General features: G+C 40.4%; 1 protein-coding gene across 1 annotated transcript in view; it reads left to right on the top strand.

Moving 5' to 3' along the window:
• Positions 1-4367: 4367 nt before the first annotated feature.
• LOC149147064 (uncharacterized) overlaps positions 4368-16069 on the top strand; it is a 51928-nt gene continuing 40226 nt past the window's right edge. The window contains exons 1-2 of the mRNA XM_089441703.1: positions 4368-4814; positions 4952-5089. Of these exons, the coding sequence (XP_089297829.1) occupies positions 4593-4814; positions 4952-5089 (360 nt within the window). The 5' untranslated portion in view covers positions 4368-4592. The remainder of the gene's footprint in view (positions 4815-4951; positions 5090-16069) is intronic.

Genomic DNA, 16069 nt, shown 5'->3' with positions numbered 1-16069 from the left:
TCTGCCACATTAAATATGGGTGATATGCCTATATCAGGTGGCAGCTGAATTTCATACGCATTTGCTGAGAATTTTCGCAGAATTTTGCATGGGCCGATTTTTTTGAACTTCAGTTTGTTATACGTACCCTTAGGAAACCGTTCTCGGCGCAAATGTGCAAGGACTTCGTCCCCAATTTCGAAGTTTACCTCTCACCGCCTTGTGTCTGCATGTTGCTTATATTTCTGCGTGCTGTCCTGTAATCTCGTCTTGACCTTTTCATGCAGCTCACTCATTGCTTCTGCAAAATCTTCCCCGTCTGCACTTCTTCTTTCTAGCTGTCCCAAATCTCGTAATTCATGTACTCCTCGCGGATGCATACCATACAAGATTTGAAATGGGCTAAGACCAGTGCTCCTATTTGGCGAATCGTTATAAGCGAATTCTGCCTGGGCAAGAGCTCGGTCCCACAATCGCGAGTTCTCTCCCGTCAAGCTGCGTAATAAGTTGCCCAAACTCCTGTTTACCACCTCTGTCTGTCCATCAGTCTGCGGATGATACGCAGAGCTGAAATTTAATTGTGTGCCCAGCTTTTTCCACAGGGTGCGCCAAAAATGTCCTGTAAATTTCACATCCCTGTCTGAGACAATAGTTTTTGGTAAGCCATGTAGTCGAACTACTTCCGTAAAAAAAAGATGTGCCACGTTCGTGGCGTCGCTTGTCTTCCGGCAAGGAATGAAATGAGCCATCTTTGAAAACCTATCCACCACCACCATCACTGAATCATACCCCCTCTGTGTTCTAGGCAATCCTAGGACAAAATCAATGCTGACTGAATCCCACGGTCTGCTTGGAACAGGTAGGGGTGTGTACAGCCCCGTGTTCTGGCTGTGTCCTTTCGCTAGTTGGCAGATTTTACACCTGGTTATATATCTCTGCACGTCTCGATTCATCCTTGGCCAGTAATAAAAATGCGCGAGCTGCTCCACTGTCTTATTGACGCCAAAATGTCCCGCTAGTCCGCCACTGTGTTTCTCTCTCACCAGATTTTCCCTCATCGAACAATCTGGAACACACAGCTGTCCCCCTCGAAACAACAATCCTTCTTGTAGATTGTAATCTAGCCATGGGCTTGTATTCCTCAATACGGGATTCTGGCATGCTTCAAAAGCTTCTTTAAAATCCGCGTCCATCTGGTATAAATCTTTCAAATACTCAAATCCCATCACCTGTATGCCACTTTCCTGTAAGAGCAGAGCTCTTCTACTTAAAGCATCCGCCACTTTGTTGGCTTGCCCACTTATGTGTTTCAACACAAAAGTGAAACTTTGTAGGTACTCCACCCACTTAGCATGTTTATGGTTCAGTTTGTGCTGCTGAGTTATGTACTGCAAAGCAGAATTATCAGAGAACAAAACGAACTCATTTCCCAGTAAGTAGTGCCTCCAATGTTTCAAGGCTTGAACCACTGCATAAAATTCCTTATCATATGACGAATACTTCTGCCGACTTTCATTCAGCTTCTCACTAAAGAATGCCACTGGTCTGTCCTCTTGACTGAGTACAGCGCCAATAGCTGTCCCGCTGGCATCACATCGAACCTGAAAAGGTTTGCTGAAATCGGGCAGTCTCAAGATTGGCCTTTCTGTTATCTTACGCTTCAGGAGTTGGAAACTGTTTTCTGCCGCCTTAGTCCAGCAAAAAGGTTGGCTGGCCTTCTTGATGGTTTCTAACATGGGTGCGCAGATTTCACTAAAGTTCCTGATAAACTTCCGATAAAAACTTGCTAAACCGTGAAAACTACGTACCTCGAACAAACTCTTGGGTGACGGCCAACTCATGATCGCTTCAATCTTCTCTGGGTCCATCTTCAGCTCATTCTCTGCTACCACAAATCCCAGATAAATCAACTCCTTCTGCAAGAAAGTGCATTTTTTTAAATTTACCAGCAGTTTGTTCTGCTGCAGCTTTTCGAATACCCTTCGGATATGTTGAAGGTGTTCTCTTTTCGTCCTGCTGAAAATCAAAATATCATCCAGATAGACTATTACAAATTTTCCTATAAACTCCTTTAACATCTCGTTCATTAATCTCATAAAAGTGCTTGGAGCATTACTCAATCCAAATGGCATGACCAGCCATTCGTACAGTCCTTCGTTGGTCTTGAAGGCTGTCTTCCACTCATCTCCCTCTCTAATCCTGATCTGATGGTACCCACTTTTCAGATCTATCTTAGTAAAATATGCTGCCCCACTAAGACAGTCCATCATATCATCCATTCTAGGCAAGGGAAACCTGTATCGAATGGTGATCTTGTTTATAGCCCGCGAATCTGTGCACATTCGCCATTCTCCACCTTTCTTGGGTGCAAGGACTGTAGGTACCGCACAGGGGCTTAAACTCTCTCTGATCAGTCCCTTATCTAACAATTCCTGCACTTGTTTGCGTACCTCCTCATTGTCCTTGGGGCTCATTCTGTATGCTGCCTTGTTCGGTAAACTTGATCCTGGTATAAAGTCAATATGGTGGCTGATGCTCCTCTTGGGAGGTAACTTATCAGGTAACTCCTCAGCCGCAATATCCTGAAATTCCTCTAACAGCTCTTGGATCTCTTTGGGAAATTTTGACCTTTCCACGCTCAGTAATACTGGCTTCATCCTCCTTACCACTGCAAAATTAATCTCATTTTCTTCAATCTGTTTTATATACTGCTTTCCTCCAAGTAATAATGCTTTTGTCCCGCTTGATTCAGCTGTATCTTCCTCCTTGATGGGTACAAGTGTATGTTTGACCCCATCCTTCGTAAACTTATAACAATTTGTTTTGCCATCGTGTGTCACCTTCCTGTCATACTGCCATGGCCTTCCGAGCAGTATGTGGCACACGTCCATTGGCATGACATCACAGACCACTGTATCGTGGTACTTGCCAATGCGGAACTCCACCTCACATTGTTCATCGACCAACAACTGGTGGCCTTTCTGCAGCCACGACACCTTGTAAGGTGTGGGGTGCTTCAGCCGCTTCAACCCCAACTTTTCCACCATCTCTGTGGCAACCAGGTTATCGGTACTCCCGCTGTCTATGATGACCTTACAGCACTTTCCATGCGATTTACAGACTGTCCGGAATAGTGCTTTCCTCTGGGTTGTTTCGGCCACTTCCTTGGTTGGCTTTATCAATACTTTATTTAAAATTAAAGCTTCCCCCATTTCTGCCATGTCTTCCACTTCCCGGGGTTGTGCTTCAGCTTCTTCAGGCTGTGCCATCAGCGTTCCCCTTTGACCGGCCTGTTCAACTTCTGGACACTCAAAGGCTCTGTGCCCCCACTTGTGGCACCTGTAGCACTGGACATTCGCCCCTCTTCCGCGGCCATTTCCTCGTCCTCTCTGGTATGACCGACCTCCTCTGGTGCTATCCCCTTTTTCGGCTGTCCCTGAAGTTTTTGAACTGCTGCCTTCTTCGCTGTTTGCAGCACTTTTGCCTCTTCCGTAGGACTGTCCTCGTCCTCTGCTACTTCCTCTCCCTCTTCTGCTGTTCTGTTTTCTGTTAATCTTTTCCTCAGCCTTTACAGCGCTCTGAAAGGCTTCTTCAATATTTCGGGGAGAAAGAATACTAATTTCATCTAATATCTCCATCCTCAATCCATTTACGTACCTTGCTGTCTTTTCTGGGTTATCATCAGTATAACCAGCACGTAAATTTACTCTGTAAAATTCTTCTGTATACTCCCTAACTGTCATTCCTTTTTGTCTTAAACTCTGCACTCACCGATATAATTCCACCTGGTAATCTTTCGGCAGAAACCTGCCCTTCAACTTTGCTATCATTCTGGACCATAGTCGTATCGGCGACTTGTTCATTTTCTTTCTGTCTGCTTGGACACTGTCCCACCATAATAGTGCATGTCCCTTCAACTTAGTGGCAGCGAACTTAACCCTCTTATCCTCACTGACTTCTTCATTTTCAAAATATTTATCCAGTTCGCTTATCCAGTCCAACAGGACTTCCGCAGACAGACTACCATCATAATTTGAGATTTCTATTTTTGGTTTGCTGCTGGCCATTAAAACCTGTCGCAACAACCTCAATTCTGGAGCTTCCTCATCAGACCCTTCTGCCGCAGTCATCACCTCCTCTTCACTGGTGTCTCCCAGTTCTGGGTCTCTTCGTCTACCCGCTTCTACTGCCTCCAAGCGAGCTGTAAGAACTCTAATTTGTTCCCGCAATCCTTCATCTGCTCCTCTACGTGCACCTCTTCCACGTCCTCGTCTTGGCACTTGTCCTTCTGCCATCTTCTCTTAACTAAAAGAAACTGCTCTGATACCAATTGATGGGGACCCAGCCCACGTGTCCCACACTCCCAAATCCGATGTGGACCTGCGTGATTATTTCGTTAATGGATATTGTTTGATTGTGCTTTTATGAGTTTGGTGATATTTAATCACCCTTCTGTACTTCTCCGCCTCTCCACGCTCCACCTGTCCGTCTCGGGATTTGGCAAACCCTAATTCCTCCTTTGCCCTTTTCCTCGGCTAGTTCGCGCTCATTTGGTCATTTTTCACTGTTATGTTTCGCTCTCTGTGGCTCTGCTCTGGTATTCGGCTCTGTATATGGATTTTGGTTCAGGTGTTCGGCTCCGTCTCGGCGATAAGCTCAGGGTTTCAAACCCATCTCTGGTTCCAACCTACCATGCAGCTCCGTTTGTTCAGGTGAGGGTTTGGTTTCATGCTATAAGCTCTGGTTCTCGATTCGAACTCCGGCTAACCCTTCACAGCTCCTCTGTGGTCAGGTTATCACTGGGCTTCTGCGACTTATGGGCCTGGTTACAGCAGGTAAGGCTCCACCCCGTTGGCCATATACGGGTCTTTTCTCCCTCTGCTCTTTCTACTTGTTTTCACTGAGCTATTTGCTGTTGCATGAACTTGAATACGTCTGCGACCCTAACAATGTTGTCTTATGGTGGTTGCAGGTAACTGGTCCCGTGGCCTTGCAGGAGATTCGACCGTCTATCCTCCGGGTAGCTCTGTTTCTAATCCACCCTTTTCTGTGGCTTTTGGTCTGCACTGTAATTGCTTGTTATGGTTGTCTGTATTTGATAATGAGTCAGGTTTGCGTGAGGTTTCAACCCACTTCTGTAATTCAGAGGGTTTCTATGGTAGCTTTCGGTTAATTGCTCAGTCCTTTGCTCTCTCGTTACTCGGTCATTCTGTAGCAATACTTAGGAAATCTTCTGGGTTCTCGTTTGCTTGGCCGTTGGTAGTTTTATACTCGGCAATTTGTTTACACAGTAAATGTAATAATTTGGGTTTCGGTGCTATTGCTTACCAGTGGTTTGAGGACCGTTGTTTCTTTGCTTTGTTTACCCGACTCCTTTCGCTTTCCACTTGACCTCGGCCTCGGCTGGTCGTGAAGCGCTTGTGGTTGGATTGCTCTGTTACTGTGTCGACCTGCAATGTATTTTCATGGACAGAAATTGATATATATGCGCGTTTGCCTCTCGGAGTAATGATACCTGGTTATAATAGTTACTTTGCAATGTGTGAATGTAAACAGAAAATGAATATAGATGAATGTGCGTGGATTTTGTGTGAAACTCTGTCACGGTTCTTATTTGTATTAGATGGAATGAAAAGAATTCACTGTATATGCATGTTTTATCTTCGAGGACATAAATTCACAATCTGGAAATTTAAGAATGCACTGAACAATATATGAAGGAATGAATTGTACTCTGCTATTTCTCTTTTTCAATGTCACACTCCAGAACCTTTTTCATGTATCTTTTCTGTCTTCTTATACAATAGCTCAGCAGTTAGACAACTGTTTGTTAGTTCCAGATTACAGTTTACTTGACAGTTACTCCAGTTACGTGACTTGGCTATTGTTAGTTTGTCTTTTCCTTCTGTCCCGTAAGGGTTTGATGCTTTACATTGATTTATGGTCTTTTTGTCTAATTCTATAATAATCTAAATTTAAAGCCTATAACCACAAGCCCTTAACAACTCTAGTTAGGACCTGTTATTACAATTGAAACAGAACAAGTTAAAAAGACACTTAAGCTAATAAACTAAATACTGTAGTTAATCCTTGAAGAACAAAATGATAAAAAAAAACTCTGACAGTCTTGCTGTCCATTTGTTGAAATATTCACTTCTCCCAATCTTCTTCAGAAACCTTGTCTGCCTTTTCTCGGTCTGTGCCCTGTCGACCAGATGCTCCTGCATCACTAAATTATTTCAAAAGGATAAAATCACACAAGACAGCTTATCAGTCAAGGGTGCGGAAGTGATAACCCATCCCTCTAGAAACTAATGGAAAGGAAATTAGAGCATGGACCATAGGTCTGGGAGCTAAGCAGTGACTTGCTGGCTCACTACAGCCTTAGACCTTCTCTCACACCAAAGCAATAAATGTAAGGAAATGGAATGGCAGCAAGTAAAATGAAATAGCAAAAGGAAATAGAACAGCAGTAAATGAAACAGCAATCAAAAGAACTAAATCTCGCGAGTCAAAACTAAACTTGAACCAAACTCACATTCTGCAATAAAATAACAATCTTCAAAAGCAATTTCAATGAACTTTACTTTATGAGGCGATATTCACAAATGAATTATGGAACAACATTTATCATATATACACAACACACTTACTATAGCAATCTGATGGTTCAAGAGAATATGACTAAGTTCCAGACAGAATAATATTACTTCCGGATTCTCATAAATAAGAATTCAAATGAATCCAATACGGCAATATTCAATATGAAGGCTCTGTAACAGAAACAGTTGGTTTAAATAGTGAACATGCAATCAACTCTGAAAAGATTCATTCACACAATATAGAGTCACTTACATAAACTTCCTGAATGAAACCATTAATGAATTAGTCGTAACAGAGCATGGAATAGCATATGAAAAAGCATGTCAGATTGCCAAGCAATAAAGATAAGCAAACCACACAGAAATAAAAAGAATATAATATACAGTAGCAATTTTAAAGATATGATACACAACAGCAGCAGCGTACTCCACCAGAGGCTGGGCCCTTAGCCGCCAGCGGACGCTGTTGGGTTACTTCAGAAGGAAAAGAGTGAACAACAACGCCCAAATTATGTATTAATCATTAAATAGTGAAATCATTACAATAGTTGAAGCTTTGAGACTTACAGCATAAAACAATCCTTCCTTCCTCCTATCCTATCATGAATCCTTGCTTCTGAATCTCTAATTCAAATCATCAATTCGCCATCATTCGAATCCCCAAAGTCATCCTGAAGTCTCCCCCTCTCTGATCTTTGTTTTCATTTAAATAGAGAAAGATCAGAGAGCAGTTATAACATAGATAATTACAACATGATTTCTTTTACAAATTTGGGTTGATTCTAACCAGATGATCAACAAGAAAATATATTTCCTTTCATCTCTCAACAAAAGCAAGACGAATTTGGGTTTGCAGCTAAAGTTTGGAGGACGGCCGCAACTGCAAATCTGAGAAAATCGTGCTCAAAGAACCCTACGTTTCTCTCTGTACAAGCCGAATTTGGGCAAACCGTTCTTTAAGGAAAATTAATTGGGCCCGTTCTGGACAAAACCCATGTTCCGGATTTCTCAAATTCGTCTTCATTTGCTCAGAATCTCAACCGCAAAACTGTCACTCCTTAAACCAGCGAATTTCTGAGTTGGCAGATTTAAAAATCAAATCTTCAATCTGGAAGTTACCTTGGAGGCTAAAAATGGTGAATAATGTTATAACCAACTTATTAGAACTATCATTGATAAAATAATGCATAATCATCAATTTATTAGAAATAAAGGAGAATAGATAATATTCATTCATAAGAGCATAAATCATTTATAAAATGGATTTAAATGATAAATTATAACAAATGATATGATGAAGAATAGTGGAAATGGGTGGGATAAGTGTTCGAAAGTGATAATAATAATGGCATATTAACGACCCAACACCAGGGGCTATTTTGACCTCCGGCGCAATCTCCATGGGCTTCAATCAGCACACTTTGACCGAGGTCCTCGTCATTCCATGCCGGCTACCATGGCCACTAGTTCAGGGTGTTTTCGATTGTTGTTTTGGATTCTTCATGGATTTGTTCAACCTATTTTAGTCACGGTTCTATGACAGTCGTTTATGGATCCGATTCGGATCATGGCCTCCCAACTGAAAAGATTTTGGACCACCAAAAGTTGGTTTTTCTTCAAGCATCGACTAAGTGAGGAAACTGCTATCTCACTTGTCCAATCTCAATCCACTTTGCACTGCTCGGCTTTGAACCTTTAAGCCCAATTCTGAGGTATTCCACCTGTCCACTGCACGTCATACTTACCTTCCTGTCCAACACTATATCTTCTTGCAACTCATTAAGATATTCAGGTAGTAGGTCATCAACAGAAGTCAATTGACTCTGCTCTTCAAGGTCCTCAATCATTGAAGGTTCAAAAAATCTCAAGCAATCTGCGTTCACAACTGAGTAGATGTGCATGTAAACTGGCAGATCAAGGTGAAAAGCATTTTCACCAATCTTCCCAAGTATCCTGAAGGGTCCATACCTGATAGGTTTTAGCTTCTTTCCTTCACCTTACATCCTGTCCTTGCTGATATACAGCCAAACTTGGTCTCCAACTTGAAAAATATGCTCCATCTGATGCTTATCATGCCTAGCCTTGTACTTGGCCTCGCTCTTTTCTAGCTATTTCTGTATTGCCTGGTGGATCTCCTGGATCTATTCAATGAACCTAGTTTCTTTGTCCACATCACTGTGTCCATCAACCATGGTATCTTTACCAAAGACAAAATCCAAGGGAGACCTTGGTATGAAACCAAATCAGCTCTCAAAAGGATATCTCTGTGTAGAAGAGTGTTTGGCTCTATTGTAAGCATGCTACACATAGCACAAGTGCTCATTCCAAAGCTTAGGATGTTTGCTGCAATATCCTCTTAGTAACTGGATCACTGTCCTATTAACTACTTCTGTCTGGCCATCTGTTTGTGGATGAAAATTTGTGCTTTTCTTTAGTTTGGTGTCCATTAGTTCCCACAGACTGGACCAAAACTTCCCCACAAATCGGGTGTCTCGATCAAATATAATAGAAGTGGGTAATTCAAAATGAACCATACATGTTCAAAGAATAATTTTGCAGTCTGTTCAGCTGTAATCTGTTTACTACAGGGTATCAAAATACACATTTTGCGGAACCTATCCACAAAAACATATAGATAATCATGACCTTTCCTAGATTTGGGTAGTCCTCCAACAAAATCCATGGAAATGCTTTCCCAAGGGTGAGAAGGAACTGGCAATGGAGTGTATAAGCCTAGTTTTTTGTTACTGGGCTTGCTTTTAGCACACATAGCACACCCCTTTACATATCTGGAAACTATCTCACTTATTCTTGACCAATAACATAACCTTTGCAACTGTGCAACTGTTTTACTTACCCCAAAGTAACCTAATATCAGGGAAGTGTGTTCTTCCCTAATTATCTTTGCTCTCTCAGTTTGTGGAATGCAGAGTTTCCCACAATGATATAAGAGTCAGTCCTTCACATGATAGTCCAATTCTTCTACTCTTTTGCCTTGACTCAAAGTTGCATATACATCTTTAAAGTCCATATCCTGAGCATACTGTTCTATGGAGCTTTCACGTAGCACAAAATTATGCTTAAGTATGGTAGATGCATTTATAATGGGTCTAGATAACATGTCTGCAACCTTGTTATGTATGCCCTTTTTATATCTGATGACTAAATGAAACTGGTGTAGAAAACCCATCCATCTGTAATGCCTTGATTGTTGCAACTTAGTTTGGGAGTGTAGATATTGAAGTGGCTAATGATCAGTATGTATTACTGTTTCTTTGCCCATTAAGTAATGTTTCCACTTTTTCACACTTTGAACTAATGCATACAATTCTTTATCATATGTAGGACAATTAACTACTGCAGGATTAAAAGTCTAAGAATGATAACATATGGGTTTACCGTGCTGTGTCAACACTGCTCCCATGGCATAGTCATTGGCATCAGTTTGGATCTCAAATGGTCTTTGTAGATCTGGCAGTGCTAGTACAGGTGCTGTACTAATTTTTTCTTTCAAGGTGTTGAAGGCTTTCTGTTGTTTGACTCCCCACTGAAACACCTTGTTCAATACTGTCAAAGCACGTAAGGGAGCTGCAATTGAGGAGAAATTTGAAATGAACTTCCTCCAATACTGTGCTGCTCCTAAGAAGCTTCTCACTTCTGTAGCAGACTTGTGTTTAGGCTAGTTTACAATGACTACCACATTAGAGGGATCTATTTTCAATTCACCTTCCCCTACTGTATGACCCAAATAATTTAGAGAGGTTTTGCCAAATTCACATTTGGAGAGTTTAACATAAAGTTTTTCTCTTTTCAAAACATCTAATGTATGTTTAACATGCTTTAAATGTTCTTCCCACGTTCTACTAAAAATCAGAATGTCATCCAGATACAAAATAACAAAATCATCAAGAAAAGGTCTGAGGACATCATTCATTAATCTCATGAAAGTAGCAGGGGCATTGGTCAAGCCAAAAGGCATAACTAGCCATTCATACAATCCCTGCTTTGTTTTGAAAACAGTCTTCCATGCATCTTCCTCTGCAACTTTGACCTGATGGTATCCACTGTGCAAATCCAGCTTGGTGAAATAGACAGATTCCTTCAATTGATCTAAAAGATCATCTATGCAAGGAAGGGGATAACGATTTTTTATCGTTATTTTATTCAGTGCTCGGTAATCAATGCACATTCTCCATGAGCCATCTTTCTTTCTCACCAAAACGATTGGTGACCCACATGGTGATGTGCTAGGCCTGATGAACCCTTTCTCGAGCAACTCCTGCACCTGCTTCTTGATTTCAACATTTTCTAAAGCAGATAACCTGTACATCCCAATGTTAGGCAAAGGAACATCTTGCTGCAAAATAATATCATGTTCTATTCCCTTTTTGGGTGGCAAACCTTGAGGTTCTTGAAACAAGACATCATACTCTGAAACAATATTTTCTATATTAGCTTGATGATCAAAATTACAGCCCTCAAATACATTGGTTTTATTAGTTTTATTTTCCTTTACAACCATTAGTAAGAACTGTTTGCATGAATTTATCATTCTTTTCATCTTTCCTGAGTTTATGAGAGTGTAATTATTCTTGAGCTTATGAGCTCTTACAAAGTATTCGATTCCATCTTTAACAAGTAGATACTTGTTCTTATCTCTATAGAAAATAGCCTTTCTATCATACAAGTAAGGACTTCCTTAAACAATTCCACATATATCCAAAGGAATTACATCTAACTCAACCTCATCTACAAATGCTGACCCAAAAGAAAACTTGAGTTTGCACTGTCTAGTCACTTGTAGTTGTGCTTTATCATTCAACCATCCTAATGGGTATGGTTTCTTATGAGGTGTAGTTGCTAATCCCAATTTATTTACAATTGCTTCAAAAATTAGATTTACTTGTGAGCCACTATCAAACAAAGTATCAATCTTTTGATATTTGAAAACAACTCGAATATGGAAAAGCTCACGCCTTTTTCTCTCATGTTCTTCATCAATAACAGATTGAGCAGAATTACTAGCAGATGCTTCAGAATTCTTACCTTTTATACCTGTGGTTGTGGTGATTGTTTCATCTCCTCAGTCTGACCCCAAATCCTTCTGAATAGCTACAAAATTCGTCTTCTTCTTGCCCTCAGACTTCTTAGGTCTCAGCTCTAGATGCAGAATCCAACAGTGCTCATCATCATGCCCCTCCTTTTTACAGTGGGTGCATGAGGCTTTGCCTTTCTGTGCAGTGTTAGCCTTCCTTGCTTTCCACTTCTACTTTCTTTTCTCCTTGCTCTTGCTTACAGTGGGTTGGGACGGTCCCCCAACTTCTGGATTTCCATTCTTTCCTCTTGCTTCTAGATCAGTAGCTTATATAGATACCTCATCTATACTAGTGGGATTAAACATGAGGATAGTGTGCTTCATGTAGCTGTGTAGACCCCCAATGTACTTCAAAAGAGTTTCTGGTGAGTCTAATGAAATACCCAACATCAATCTCTATTTCTGAACTCTTGAGTATACCCTTGTACACTTTGCCCTTTCAACTACCGAGGAGTTTGCAAACTCATCATGGCTTGTTGCATGTAGTCCAATGGATAGAACTACTTTATGATGGCAGAAACAAAGTCACTCCAGACAGAGATGATCTTACCATGCTTCTTCACATCAGCTTGGGTTCTTCCTTCCCACCATACCAAGGTAGTGCCCCCTAGGTGAAGGCTTGCCAGCTGAATCTTGCTCTTGTCTGTGTCTATATTTTGTACTCTGCAACACACATCAATTTGTCTTATCCAATTGTCCAACCTCTCAACATTCAACTCTCCATCATATATAGGCAAATCAAATTTAACATCTAACTTAATCAAAGATGCCTTCTTATTATGTACAGGGCTACTATGAGGTGTAGGGAAGCTTTCTTCTTTCCCCTTTCCTTTGGAGTGTTCATGGGAATGAGATTCATCTTCTTCTTTATCTTGCTTAGATCCTGATGAATCTTCACCCTTTTGCTTTCTAAAGTCTCTATACATTTCTTCCGCCATGGACTTTATAGCTAGGAAACTTTCTAGAAATTGAGAGTCTGGCCCTATAGAACCTTCTTCTGACATTGTCTTTCGAGAATAGACTTTTCCAATTTCAAGATTAGTTTCCACCAACTCTCCTTCTCCTAACTTGAGCTTTGATCTAGTGATCATTCACAGCTAAACCAACACAAGCTTGTCTAACCTTACAGCCTAGAGCTCTGATACCACTTAATTTGATAATCACCCTATGAGTGACCTCAGTGAAGATTTATTAAACAAAAAGGTATTACAGACTCATGTGCTAGTGTGTGTGTTCTGTGTTATTGAAACAACGGATCAATCAGACTGCCAATACACAGACATTTTGAATGGAAAGATAGCAGAGAAATTCAGTAAGAAACAAAAAGACACAAGCAATTTTTAATAAGGAGTTCACCCTATTATCCAGGGCTACGTCTCCGGTCCAGCTTCAGTGGTGGCCTTGTTTTATTATGTCTTTCAGCAGAGAAATTACAATGCAGGGACTCAATATGAGTTCTCCTGAAGAAGAGTTTTCTTGGCAGGGTGTTTCTTGGATTCCCCAAGCCACTTGGAGTACACAGACTCTTGTTCCTCCTACCAGCTCTGTAACCCTTGGTCTATAGTGGAAAGAGCCAACTGTGATGCTCAATCCAGACAGATTCCTCTATGGGAAGGCTTGATTCTTCAAGCTCTTTGGTGCTTGATGCTACCTATGGTCAGCTCGGCCCTCCGTCTCCTCTTCTTGGAATTACTGCTCTCTGTGCTCAATCCTCCTCTCAGGGTTCACTGTTCACTGTCTCTCTGGGTCGCTTGGACTCTGAATCTCTCTTCTAATCTTTGTTCACTGTCTCTACTCATGGCTTTAGCCATTTGACCTCCATGCTTGTTCGTTTCCTCTTCTGCCTACATCGATTCGCCTATCGCTTGTGTGCTTGGAATTCCTTGTTCGGCGTCAGCATGAACGCTCAAGGAGTAGCCACATGTCCTCATGGGAACTACGCTAGTCCGCACGCCAATTCATTGCTTTCTCCACCGTGGCGGTCAACGGATTCCAAATCCTCTTAAATCGCGGCTTAATCCCCTATCAATTCCGCTCTGTCCATCGAGCGCAATCTCAGCCGTCCGATCTGGGATCCTCCAGATCCAACATCATTCGCACGTCAAGCGCGTTTGATTTGCTTGACCGATAACACACGATCACAGTGGTTTTTCTCTCTCCTCCGCTGCCACGTGTCGATTGCTGAGGGTGCTTGCTCTGTTTCTTTCCAAAACCTCTTATCGTTCAAGTGCACCCTGGGTAAAACCATCAATTTCCAGGTCGTGGGTCCCACCTTCGTACGATGGCGCTTTTTCCGCTTTTCCACCATGGTCCTCTGGCTCCCAACGTGACCGAGTGCTTAATCCCTACCATTTCAGCCCTGTTTTCCCAGCGATTGGCGTTAGCGCTAAGCGCTAACGCACATCGAAAACTAGCTCCTTTTCCCGATCCGGGGCTCCTAGGGGCTATTTTGACCTCCTGTGTAGTCTCCATGGGCCTCGGTTAGCGTGATTTGACCGAGGTCCTCGTCGTTCCACGCCGGCTGCCATGGACACTGGTTCAGGGTGTTTTCGATTGCTGTTTTGGATTCTTCGAGGATTTGTTCAACCTGTTTTAGTCACGGTTCTATGACAGTCGCTTATGGATCCGATTCGGATCATTATAGGAGAGATCGTTCCACATTCTTCTAAGAAACACGAATATATCCTCATAGCCATAGACTACTTCACAAAGTGGGTAGAAGCAATTCCACTAAAGGTAGCCAATTTTGATGTGATTATCGAATTTATTGATCAATTCATCATTACAGGGTTTTGTTTACCTAACGCGCTTATCTTTGACAAGGCATCTTATTTTTCTAGAAATAGTATAGTTGAATTTTCTCTTAAGAGAGGTTTTAAGTTAAAATACTTTGCAAATTACTATCCTCAAGGAAATGGCTTAGCAGAGTCAACTAACAAAAATCTCATCAGGATTATTAAAAGAAATGTTGATCAGAACCAAAAGAATTGGCATAAATCTTTAATATTTGCATTATGGGGAGATCATATAACTCATAAGTCCTTAATAGGTACTTCTTCTTTTAACTTAGTGTATGGGAAAGAAGCTGTAATTCCACCAAATTTATCCCTCCCATCTCTAACCCTAGTACAATTCATTGAAGAAATTCCTTCTTCCTCTATTCAATTAAGGTTTGATCAAATTCTTAAATTTGACACGAAAAGAGAAAAGGCCAAAATTACTCATGCAAAACATCAGCAATCTTCTTTTGATGCAAGTTCAGGCAGCTCAAAAATGCTACATATTAGTGATCTTTTTTTAAAATGGGATAAAGCACATGAAGAAAAAGGCAAGCATACCAAGTTTCAAAAGATGTGGCTTGGACCATTTTAGATTTTTGGAAAGATAGGTTTATCAACATTTTTACTGCAAGATTTATTAGGAAAGAGACCTATGAATGGACTTTTCCTAATGAAATTCTTTCCCTAAGGAGGTAACGCCTTCTTATATATACATACTTTTTATGCAAATTTTGTTTCCTTTTAAAAATAATGTTGTAACTAATAATCATGGGCTTTTTAATGTTTTGAAAAGCTCTTTAAAAGAATATTGTGACTACTTGCTTTTAAAAAGTAAAAACTTTGAAGGAAATGATTACAATTTTGGAAATTAGATAAAAAACATGAAACTCTGAAATCCTATTTAAATTTGTGAAATCTTTCAAACCTTGAAAACACAATAAATCATTTTGAGTTATATCAGCTGAGAGAGGTTATTTATAAAAAGGTAAAGACTTTCTCCAATTAAGCATCTACAACTCTATAATTGTCATCCATAAACTCTTAAGGAGTCAAGAATTCACCCCATCCACTAGGTTTATGATTTTTTAGAGTGTAATTCTAAAATATATCTGATTTAAAAGATAAGAGGTCTCATTGCGAGCCTGCTTACCATGATCATAGGGAACTAATTAAGTTGGCATTACCAATACTAGATACCAAAACAGAGTATTGGCTTATAATCAAAAGACAAGGGGTCTCATCACGAGCCAACTTGTTCAGTTTAATTAGAACCAATGAATGGCATTGTCATCTTCTGGCTACCAAACAAGGGCAATGGCTTTTAATCAAATAAAATAATATATATATATATATATATATATATATATATATATATATATATATATATATATATATATATATATATATATATATATATATATATATATATATATATATATATATAGATATATCTATATATATATATCTTTTCTCTTATTTCTTATTCCCTCTCCTTTCTCCTCTTGCTATTCACCTCCCCCTATCTATCTATCTATCTATCTATCTATCTATCTATCTATCTATCTATATATATATATATATATATATATATATATATCTGAATTTATCTTTAA

Source organism: Pinus tabuliformis, chromosome 9, assembly GCF_031772625.1.
Source record: "Pinus tabuliformis cultivar Carrire ecotype Pingquan chromosome 9, CPIR1, whole genome shotgun sequence".
In the NCBI taxonomy this organism is placed as follows: Eukaryota; Viridiplantae; Streptophyta; class Pinopsida; order Pinales; family Pinaceae; genus Pinus; species Pinus tabuliformis.
Note: the sequence above shows the minus strand (reverse complement) of the source record. Positions and strands in the feature narration are given on the sequence as shown.